The sequence below is a fragment of the Vombatus ursinus genome, unplaced genomic scaffold, assembly GCF_900497805.2.
Source record: "Vombatus ursinus unplaced genomic scaffold, bare-nosed wombat genome assembly UNPS02014809.1, whole genome shotgun sequence".
NCBI classification, from domain to species: domain Eukaryota; kingdom Metazoa; phylum Chordata; class Mammalia; order Diprotodontia; family Vombatidae; genus Vombatus; species Vombatus ursinus.
In genome coordinates this window covers 20271140-20283442 of record NW_020954587.1, presented here as the reverse complement: position 1 = coordinate 20283442, position 12303 = coordinate 20271140, and the positions used below count along the sequence as shown (strand labels likewise).

Below are 12303 nucleotides of genomic sequence, written 5' to 3'. Positions count from 1 at the left end.
CACAAAAATAAAGACACCTAAACAGAGAAATATTAATTACTCATGGGTAGGTAGAGCCAAGGCAATAAAAATTCTACCTAAATTAATTTAGTTACTCAATGCCATACCAATCAAACTATGGAAGATTATTTTATAGTTAGAAAAAAATAACAAAATTCATTGGGAGGATCAAAAGGTCAAGAATATTAAGAGAATCAATGGAAAAAAGTAAAGGAAGGTGGCTTAGCAATGCCAGATTTCAAACTATATTGCAAAGTGGTAATCATCAAAACAATTTGGTACTGGCTAAGAAACAGAGTGGTTGATCAGTGGAATAGATTAGGTACACGCTACAGAGAAGAAAATCACCACAGTATCTAATGTTTGATAAACTCAAGAATCCAAGCTTTCAGAATAATAATTCACTATTTGACAAAAAACTGTTGGGAAAACTGGAAAGTAGTCTGACAGAAACTGAGAAGAAACCAACATCTCAACTTGCATACCAAGATAAGGTCAAAATAAACACATGATTTAGTTATTAGCAAATCAGGGGAGCATGGAAAAAATTATCTGTCAGACCTAAGAATAAAGAAAGAGTTTATGATCAAACAAGAGATAGGGAGGATTATGAGACATAAAATAGGTAATTTTGATTACATGAAATTAAAAAAAATGCACAAACAAAACCAATGCAGCCAAAACTAGAAGGAAAGCAGGAAACTGGGAAGAATATTTTACAGCAAAGGTCTCATTTCTCAGATATATGTGGAACTCAGCCAAATTTATAAAAATAAAAGCCATTCCCCAATTGATAAATGGTCAAGGGATATCAATAGGCAGTTTTCTGACAAAGAAATCAAAACTATGTATAGTCATATGAAAAACTGCTCTAAATCATTATTGAACAGAGAAATGCAAATTAAAACAACTTTGAAGTACTACCTTATAGCTATCAGAATGGCTAACATGACAGAAAAGGAAAATGATAAATGCTGGAAGGAATGTGGAAAAATAGGTGCATTAATGAACTATTGGTGGAGTTGTACACTGGTCCAACCATTCTGGAGAATGACTTGAAACTATGCTCAGAGGGCTATAATACTGTTCATGGCCTCTGACCCAGCAATAGTATTACTAGTAATGCATCCCAAAGAGATCAAAGGAAAAGAAAAAATTCATATATGTACAAAAATATTGATTGCAGCTCTTTTTGTGGTGGCAAGGAAAGGTAAAATGAGGGAATGCCCATCAATTGAAGAATAGCTAAACAAGCATGGTGTATGATTGTGATGGAATGCTATTATGCTATAAGAAATGACGAGAAGAATGGTATCAGAAAAACCTAAGAAGGCTTAAATGAACTGATGCAAAGTGAAATAAGCAGAACCAGGAGACTATTGTACAAAGTAACAGCAATATTATAAGTATTATAAACTGTAAAAAGACTAAGCTATTCTAATCAATACAATGATCAAATGTAATTCCAAATGACTCATGATGAACTCTGAGTACAGATTGAAGCATATTGTTTTTCATTTTCTTTATTTTTCTTGCTTTTTTTTGCAACATGGCTAATATAGAAATATGTTTTGCATGTCTTTATATTTATAATGGGTATCATATTGCTTGTCTTCTCAATGGTAGGGAGGGGCTTTATGAAGGGAGACAATCTGGAACTCAAAATTTTAAAAATCATATTAAAAAAATAAAAAAATAAGACAACAAAATTCATCTGGAGCAACTACAGGTCACAAAATTAAAGGGAAATAAAGAAAAAGTAGGCAGGGGGCCAAGTAATGCTAATTCTCAAAATCTCCTGCAAAAATATAATTATCAAAACTGTTTGTAACTATTTAAAAAAGAGAAAACTTAGGGGCAGCTAGGTGGCATAGTGGATAGAGAACTAGCCCTGGATTCAGGAGGGACCTGAGTTCAAATCTGGCCTCAGACACATAACACTTAATAGCTGTGTCACCCTGGGCAAGTCACTTAACCCCATTGCCTAGCCAAAAAAAAAAAAATAGAAAATTTGATCAGTGGAAAAGATTAGGTTGAACAAGACCTGGAAGTAATCAAACAATGTTGGACAGTGCTCAATAAACCCAAGGATGCTAATTACTGGGAGAAAGACTCCCTACACATACAAAACTATTGGGACAATTGTAAAGCAATTGGACAGAAATTAGATTTAGACCAACATCTCACATTATATACCAACAAGCTACAAATGGTTACATGACCTAAAAAGAAGAGTCACAAATTAAAGGAGAAGGGATACTTCCATACCTTTTACAATTATGACAGTTTAGTTTCAGGACAGATGGCAACACCTGGGAGTCTAGAGGGAATAACATCTAGGAAATGGTAAGGCCCACTGGGCTGGGTGACAGAGGCAGGGAAGACTGTAAGTTGTGGAGGCAAACTTCCATCTTACTAGAAAGACTAGAAGGTATGAAAGGATACAAAGGGTGTGAATGGTCATGGCCAGGAATTAGGGGAGGGAGAACAGGAAACAATTAGCTGAAAAAACTGTTCTGCTGCCAAAGAAAAACATACAGGAACAAGAGTCCCTGTAGCTAAATGGTCAAATCATATGAACAGGCAGTTTTCAAAAGAAGACATAAAATATATCAACTATATTAAAAATTCTCAAAATCACTAATAATTAGATAAATGCATATTAAAACAACTCCTGCTGATACTACCTCTTACCCATGAGATAGTTAAAGATGACAAAGGAGGAAAATTGCAACTGTTGAAAGGGATATGGGAAGATAAACACACTTGATGGAGCTGTAAATTGGACCTACTGTTCCTGAAAGCAATTTGGATCTATAGCCCAAAGGTCACTAAACTACATGACTTTGTAATACCACTACTAGATATATATCCCAAGAAGTCAAAGATAGAGGGAAAAAAGACTTTTTATTTCTGATTCTTTCTTATCTAGTCTCTTCCACTGATCTTTTCTCTCTTTTTAAAAAACCATTACCAAATAGCTTTGATGATTACTGATTTATATAGTAGTATGGAAATGCTGAGAAAGCATTGTGGTATAAGATTAGAAAGCTGGCCTTGTAGACACAAAAAAATGGGTTCTAGTCCCTCCTCTGACACACATGGGCTCTCTGACTTTGGGCAAGTCATTTAGCTTTTCAATGCTATACACAACTTTCCAAGACCATAAATTACAGAAAAGATGACAACTTGTATTGAATGAGAGAGTTTCTTCACCTGGAAGTTTTCATATCCATGAAATCACAGGTACAGTCCCTATTCCCTGTGGAAGTACTATTCTTCTTTATTGATTCTCTGAGGTTTTCAAACTCATTTTTATCCAAACTTTTCTCATCTCACATCCCATCAATAAAAGTATTTTTGGGTAGTATGCCAACATATGTATATTTATTTATAAATCAAAAGCATTTAATACTATGCTAATATATTATGTACATCATAAATCACAGAGAAACAGGTATTAAAAAAGAAAAACAAAATATTTTAAATAAATTATCTATAGATAATATAGAAAGACAATAATTTTATCTATTGATAGAAAGCTGTTTTATTCTACCTAGAAAATATTTCTAGTGAGAGCAATATGACTGAATATTTTGAAAATTTTAGTTTAAAATTTTGTGATACAGCAATTCAAATGTCTGGTTTTAACCAGTTTATTTAGTATTTTTAAACGAGTTGATTATTGTCTTTGGATTTAATGGTTATTATATATGAAAAAGGATATCACACAAATATGTAGGACCAAATGGAAGAAGTATTGGCTTATAATTTTAAATCACGACACTCATTTTTAATCCCATTCCAATGATTATACAAAGCTTTTTCTTGACATTTGGCTAATAAATATTCATATTCCTTGAATTCTATTATCATCCATAATCTCTTGGAAAGGTATATTTGTAATGAAAGCAAGCATTTATGGATTATATTGATAGCTATTATAGATAGAATTATTTTTCATGCATGACACTACTTTATCAAATTTTGAAGAAAAAAAGTCCCAGCCAATTAACCTAAATAAAGCAGAAAAGTTTATTTCAAAGACACCATCCAAATCTTTGATTTCACACATTTCATTAGTGAAAAGTGATAGATTCAATTTAGTGCTTGTTTTCTGAGGTACTATTTAAAATAAAACTTACCTATACCAGCTGATATTTGGCTCAGGTGATCCAGTAGCCCTACAAAATAACACCATTTCTTCTTGTCGATCTGCAGTAGCATTGAAGAACATAAGTGGCATTGTAATTGCTGGTGGAACTAAGAAAGAAGATAAAATTATATCTGAAGTAAATATTCTTTTAAATCACTATTGCCATAGAATAATTTAAAAATAATTACCTTTGCATATTAGTTGTATAAACATATCAAGTGCCTCTCTGTGTGTATATATATGTCTAATTTCTTCTCCATATATAAATATATATCACACATATATTGTATATATGTTTATATATATATGTATATATGCTTGCATGCATATATATGTGTATATATATATATACACATATTATATATGGGCCCTGAGGGCTATTAGACAATCGTTTTACACCTTCCAAAATTAATTCATTATCTCAATCACCACAGCAACTCTTCCAAACTTTTTCATCACTCCTCAAACCTTCCATGACTTCCTCTCTTCCTATCCTCTGAGCTTGCCTTATATTTTACTAAAAAATTTGACGCCAGTCTCTGGGAGCTCTCTTTTCTCCCCTCCTCCTCCTCCTCTCATTATTCTGTTACCTTCTGCCACTATCTCCTTTATGCTTGTCTCACATGAAGAGCCGGACCTTTTAAAATGACAATCCCATTTTATCCTGTCTTCTCCAGCAGATTGCCCCCTCTATCATCCCCACTGTCTCATTTATCTTCAATCTTTCCAAGTCTACTGGCTGCTTCCCTACTGCCTACAAACATGCCCATGTCTCCCCCATCCTTAAAAAACCCTCACTTGATTCATTCATTCCTGCTAACTATTGTCTCATATCTTTCCTGCCTTTTGTGGCTAAACTCCTTGGGAAGGACATCTATAATAGGTGATTTCACCTCCTCTCCTCTCACTCTCTTTATAACTCTACAGTCTGGCATCCAATCAACCTCATTATTCAACTTAAACTGCTCTCTCCAAAATTACCAGTGGTCTCTTAGTTGCCAAATCTAATTGCCTTTTCTCAATTCTCATCCTTCTTTATCTCTATGGAGCCTTTAATACTATCAGTCACCTTTTTTTCTTCAAGTTTTCATGAGGCCTTGTTCCTCTGGTTCCTTTCCTGCCTATATAACCACTTCTCAGACTCCTTTTCAGGATCTTCATCCATGTCATGCCTACTAACCATGTGTGTCCCAAAGGATTCTGTCCTGGAGCCTCTTTTTTTCTCCTTCTAAACGATTTCACTCAGTAATCTCACCAGCTCCCGTGGATTTAATTATTTTAATGCTTGTAATTCTCAATCTACTTATCCAGTCCGAAACTTTCTGCTGACCTCCAGTCTCTCTTATCCAACTGATTATTAAACATCTTAGATTGGATAACCTGTAGATGTCTTAAACTCAACATATCCAAAACTGAACTCATTGTCTTCCTTCAAACCCTCCTCCATTCCAAACTTCCCCAACATTGTCAAGGGCACCGCCATCTTCCCAGCTCCCCAGGTATGCGTTATTCTCAACTCCTCACTATCTCTCATCTTTCTCTTATCCAATGGTTACCAAGGATTGTAGATTTCATCTTTTCAACATCTCCTGAATAAACCCCCATCTCTCCTCTTATATTGCTACCAGCCTGATACAGGCTCCCTTGCTACAACTGTCTCCCCACTTTAGTCCATCTTCCTCTTAGCCATCAAAACAATTTTCCTAAAGTGCAGGTCTGACCATATCTCCCCACTGCTTAATAAACTCCAGTGACTCACTACTACTTCCAAGATTTACTACAAAATCCTCTGTCTGGTAGTGAAAGCTTTTCCTAACCTGGCTGCCCCTTATTTTCTCAATCTTCTTGTACCTTACCCCTCTCACTCCCAACTTACCCTCTGAGTCTGTGACATTGGCCTCATTACTGTTCTATGAACAAGATACTCAACCTCTCAGCTCCAGGAGTTTTTACTGACTGTCCCCATGCCAAGAATGTTCTCCTTTCTCATTTTTACTTTCTTGATTGCCTTGGCTTTCTTCACATCCCAGCTAAAATCCCATCTTTTACAGGAAGCTTTTTCTAATCCCTCTTAAATCTAATGCCTTCCCTCTGTTGATTATTTTTTATTTATCTTTTACAAAGTTTGTTTATACATAGTTATTTGCATGTTGTATTTACTGTTAGACTGTGAGCTCCTCAATGGCAGGGACTTTTTTTCTTTTTTTTTTCTTTTCTTTTTTTTTATATTCCAGTGTCCAGCACAGTGCCTGGCATGTAGTAGGTACTTAATAAATGCTTACTGATGATTTGAAAATATAATTAGTCTAATTTCCTCAAAGTAAGACCACCTTCAATAAATAAATCAATAATAATTAGGCATTTATTAAGTGCCCACTAAGTGCCAGGCACTATAAGTACAAAGAATGAATCAATCCCAATTGAAAAAGAGCTTATATTTAATGAGGAAGACAACAATCAAATACAAGCATATCAAACATAAAATAAAAAGTTAAATACAAATAAATAAAAAGTAGTTTAATACATGGAAGATAGGACATTAGCAGTTGGGGGAATTTAGGAAAGGCCTTGCTTGAACTGCATCTTGAAGAGAGGGACTTTATAAGGTAGAGATAAGGAGAGCGCATTTTTTAAGTACGAAATGTTAGTGCAAAGGTAAGGAGATGAGAGATAGAGAGTCATGTGTGAGGAACAGAGAGAGGCAAGTGTGGCTGGATCCCATAGAGTGTGGGGAAAAGGATTAAAGTTTAATGAGGCTAGAAAGATAGTTTAGAAGAAGGTTGTGTAGGGGTTTAAAATCTAAACAAAGTAGTTTGTATTTTATCTCTGGGACAATAGGAAGCCATTGGAATTGACTGAATTCCTGGGGAGTCATATTGTCAACTCTGTACTTTAAGGAAAATCACTATGGCAGCAATGTGTAGGGTGACTTGGAGTGGGGACAGACTTGAGGCAGGCAGACCAATTAAGAGGTTATTGTAATAATTAGCAGAAAAGGAACAAAGGCCTGAACTGAGGTGGTAGCTGTGTGTGCAAAGAGAAGGAGTAAGATGAAAAGGAAATGGTGAAAGCAGAAATTTTACAACGGCAATGGAATGTTTATGTAGGATGCTGGAGACTGAGGAATCTAGGATAACACTGAATTTACAAACCTCAGAGACTAGAAGGATGAAAAAGGGAGATTTGAAGGAGAGAAGGATTTGGGAGCAAAGATAACATATTTAGTATCGGATATGTTGAGTTTGAGATATTTCCAGGACACCCAGTTTAAAATGTCCAACAGGTAACTGGTGATGCCAATTAGGTCCAATAGGTAATTGGACTGAAGGTAAGTGGAGAGACTAGATCATCTACATAGAGATGATAGTTAAACTCATAGTAGCTGATGAGGCTACTAAAGAGAGTGTAGAAGGCAAAGAGAAGATGACCTAAGGCTGAACCTTAGGCGGGCAATAGAGATGATGAATCACCAAAAGAGACTAAGAAGGAACAGTAAATAGGCAGGAGGACCAAAGAGATAGATCAGTGTCACAAAAAGCCAGAAAAGATAAGAATATTCAGGAGGAGTGGTCAACAACATCAAATTCAGAAAGGAGACTGGTCAAGAAGTACAAAGACTGAAAAAGTCCATAAGATTTGGCATTTACAAGATGACTGGTAACTCTGAATAGTGCAGTTTCAGTTGAGTAATATGGTCAGAAACCAGATTGTGAAAGAGATGAGCAGTGAGAGAAAAGGAAGTGGAGGGGGCAGCAACTACAGACTGCCTTTTCAAAGAGTCTGGCTAAGGAAGAAGGAAAGATATTAAAATGATAACTTGGGAGAACAGTAGGATCTGGTGAAGATTTTTTAAAAAGGCCAGGAGAGATATGAGCATATATAAAGACAGTATGAAAGGAAATGATAGAAAAGAGGATGAAGATTCAGGAGAGAGGGGATGAATGAAGGCACAGTCTGCTGGAGAAGACGTGAAAGGATGGAATCAAGACCATATGTAAAGTGATTGGTCTGGGCACAGATAAGGGCCATCTTTTTGTCAGAGATTGAGGAAAAGGAGAAGAGAGTTGGAGATAATGTCAAGATGTTCTGAGATGAAAAGAAAGGGAGAAGAGAGAATTCACTTCAAATGATCTTAATTTTCCTGGCAAAGTGAGAGAAGGAGGGAGAGCCTTTCCTTCCTTGGAAATCTCAGAGTACTGACTTATTTTGTACCTGTGGCAGCTCAGTAGCACAGTGGACAAAACGTTGGACTTGGAATCAGGAAGACTTGAGTTCAAATCCTTCATTAGATGTTTACTAGTTGGGTGATTCTCAGCAAGTCACACAACCACTCTTAATCTTAGTTTTCTCATTTATAAAATGGAAATAATAATAGCATCTGTCCTACAGGGTATCCTTGGGATCAAATGAGATAATGTAGGTAAACCTGATTTTGCAAAACTTAAAGTTCTATGTAAATGCTGATTGTTATCATCATCATCACCATCATCAATGAACCTTTAATTCATTTAACATGTTTTATTAAATATTGCATTCATTTGTGTTTGCTATAGGGTGACATGGCTGCCAATCATGGACCACTCATTAAATCCTCTGACATTAATAGTCATTTCAAAGCAAGGAATAAACAAAGAAAAAAGTTTATACAAATACCCAGGAAGAATAGAAAAGAATGTTATAGATTTGTATGAAATTTTTTCCCCTTGATTTTATTCTCAAAATGAGGAGCTACGGAATCAGGAATACCATTTTATGAGTGGAAGGAAAACATACAGGATTTTTCTCTATTATACCAGTATATTCCATTATACTTTCATAAACATTGTAATATGTACCTATTAATATTGAAAAAGAAAAATTTGTACCTTAAGTGGATCTTTGTAAGATTTAAAATACAGATTAAATAAATCAATTTAATCTGTTATATAAGAGAAGATGTCTGTCTCTGCATGCACCTATACAGCTAATTTTTTCTGAGAGATAACTAGATAGATGGTGATGGTAAAATATAACATTTTTAATCTATCATATTAATAGAATTTTAGACTGGGAAAGGATTCATGAGTCCATGTGGCACTACCCTCTCATTTTAAAATTAGGGAAGGAAGCCCAGAGAGTTAACACATGTTGATGAATGAACAATACATGATGAGCCTCTTGACTCATTTCACTTACCATGGTGGCCTATTTTTTTCTTTTTCTGTAAAGCAATGGTGCAGTCCTTTTAATCAGTTAAACTAACATTGTTACTAAGTCATGAATAAACAATAACCAAAATAAAAACAAGAAAGAATTCTAATTAAGTATACACATATCTGATTTATGGCTTACCATTAACAATAACTATGATATCTCGAAAGTCAATTTCTCCTCTAGCTTCCACTCTTCCTTCACATCTGTATATTCCTTCATCACTTTTGTTGATATTAAGGATCTGGAGATTATTATTTGCTAACATAGCAAATCGATCTGAAAAATGAATAAAGTGGAAGAAATAGTATCAATAATTGAAGGTAGAGTCTGATATGCTTTAAATTACAGGGTTAACATATGACCCTTATTTTATAGTTATCATCAACAAAAAATTTAAAGTTTAAATGTAATTTAATAAACTCCAAACAACCCTGCTCCCCACCTTTTTTCTGAAAATGAATTAAATATTTTTTTTCTATGTTAAGTGATTAGGCTATTACCCTTCTCCCCTCCACTAGCCCTGCACTTTGGTACATGGGTATCAAAAATCCTATACAGAATAACAAAACATAGAGGTTACATGTATCATCCTAACCAAATGAATCAATGTTTTGATTGCCTATAAGAGGTACTTTTCAGTTAGAGGAAGAGCTGAATAACATTCTTTATAAAATACTTCTACTAACAAATTTATATATGCTGAGGAAGTAGTTAAATGACTCCATAACTTTCTAAAATTTTATTTATTTATTTGTTTTTAGTTTTCAACATTCACTTCTTTAAGATTTTAAGTTCTAAATTTTCTCCTCCTCTCTCCACTCCGCCCCTCCCCAAGACAGTGTGCAATCTGATATAGGCTATATATGTACAATCATATTAAACATATTTCCACATTAGTCATGTTATAAAGAAGAATTAGAACCAAAGAGAAAAACCAGAGAAAGAAGAAACGAAAAAAAATGAGTAAATAGTATGCTTTGATCTGCATTCAGACTCCATAGCTCTTTCTCTGGATGTAGACAGCATTTTCCATCTCATGAGTCTTTTGGAATTGTCTTAGATCCTTGTATTGCTGAGAAGAGTTAAATCTATCAAAGTTGGTCATCGAACAATGTTGCTGTTACTGTGCGCAATGTTCTCCTGGTTTTGCTTACTCCACTCAGCATCAGTTCATGTAAATCCAGGTTTTTCTAAAGCCCACCTGCTCATCATTTCTTATGGCACAATAGTATTTAATTACATTCATATACCACAACTTATTCAGTCATTCTCCAATTTCTTGGCCCCACAAATCAGCTGCTATAAATATTTTTGTACATGTGGGTCCTTTTCCCCATTTTTATGATCTCTTTCAAATACAGACCAAGAAGTGGTACTGCTGGGTCAAAGGGTATGCATAGTTTTATAACCTTTTGGGCATAGTTCCAAATTGCTCCCCAGAATGACTGGATCAGTTCATAATTCCACCAACAATGCATGACTCGATCATTTTTAAGTTACATAATGGGTGCACATATGACAACATTATTAAATTTCCTTTTGGGACCTTGTAGTGAGTACAATATGCTAAGATCTCAACACGTGGGTTAGACCAGTTCTTCCCTAAAAATTATTGAAACTTTCCTTGACATTTAATTGGTTCAGGGGACTAAGGCTCAGACTATTGATATAAAGTCATTTGTCCAAGCATGAGTACCAAAACAAGTAATACATATGAGACTAGGGATCCTCCCTCAGGTAAGCAGCTCAGAAGAGCTGCACTCAGATGGGGCTAGGCTGTAGACTTGATGAATATCCTTTCCAATTTCTGAATATCCTCCTACTACAGCTAAGTAAACTTCCTCTTGTTAACTGTGTTATGGATTATGAATTTCTCATTTTGGTCCAATATCTGAATTGTCAGGCTGGCCAGCTCTGCCCTAATATACACCTACATCACTAAAGATGTATCATAGAGATAGATTGTAATTAAGGCCATATAATATTTCCAAGTTATGCATGTGTACATACCTCTACATAATTCATCAAATACATGATCTTTTATTGCCAATAATGAACTGCTAGCCAAGTAAAAGTTTATGATACAATTTCTTCCAAATACACAAGCTCTTGTAATACCTTGTATTTTGGAGTCTGAATGGCCCCACAATTGTGTTGCCTGCAGCAATGATCTCTACATGCAAAATATCTGAAGGAGGGGAATAGAATATACCTCTTTTTAAAGGCATGGGAAAAAATCTAGGACCTTAACATAACTGAAAAAAGAACACTAAAGAACATCAATAGTTATCAAACTACATTCCTGCCATTCCATAATTTATATACAAGTCAAAGGTATCATCAATTAGAGTATGATAGAAGTAATATCCTAATCTCCACCCTATGAACACCAGGTTAGTTTTTCCTCTAAAAGGTATTAAGACAGTACACAATGGGCAGATAGGCAGCACAGTGGATACAGTACCAGCTCTAGAGTCTGGAGGAGCAGAGTTCAAATTCAGCCTCAGACACTTGACACTTACTGGCTGAGTGACCGTGTGCAAGTCACTTAACTGCGACTGCCTCACCAAAAAAAAAAAGACAATACACAAATTTTGGTTGGCTCAGGTGACTAAAAGCTTGTGCTGTAGACATCACTTCCTAGTCACCAGAGTGCACAATAGCCACAAGGATCTCCAAGGTGTTCTTAAACTCTTGGCTAGTGGATCCCCAATGGCCAATTCAGGCAAGGGAGCTTCTCTCAGATGAATCAACTACAGGTCTTGCTTCAGTGATCATACTTTTTGAATATCCTCCTGCTATGACTGAGTTAATCTCCATTTGAAAGACCTAGAACTATCTCATTTTGTTGTAATATCAAACCTAAACTACCAGAGGACTGACATGAAGTAGATCCAATCCAGAATAAAGGGTATTAAAAAATAAGCAGGTGATATTCAATAATGAACCACATC

General features: G+C 35.2%; 1 protein-coding gene across 1 annotated transcript in view; it reads right to left on the bottom strand.

The window, feature by feature from the left end:
• NCAM2 (neural cell adhesion molecule 2) overlaps positions 1 to 12303 on the bottom strand; it is a 251181-nt gene that overhangs the window by 178015 nt on the left and 60863 nt on the right. The window contains exons 5-6 of the mRNA XM_027875469.1: positions 9488 to 9625; positions 4146 to 4263 (exon numbers count right to left, since the gene is read on the bottom strand). Of these exons, the coding sequence (XP_027731270.1) occupies positions 4146 to 4263; positions 9488 to 9625 (256 nt within the window). The remainder of the gene's footprint in view (positions 1 to 4145; positions 4264 to 9487; positions 9626 to 12303) is intronic.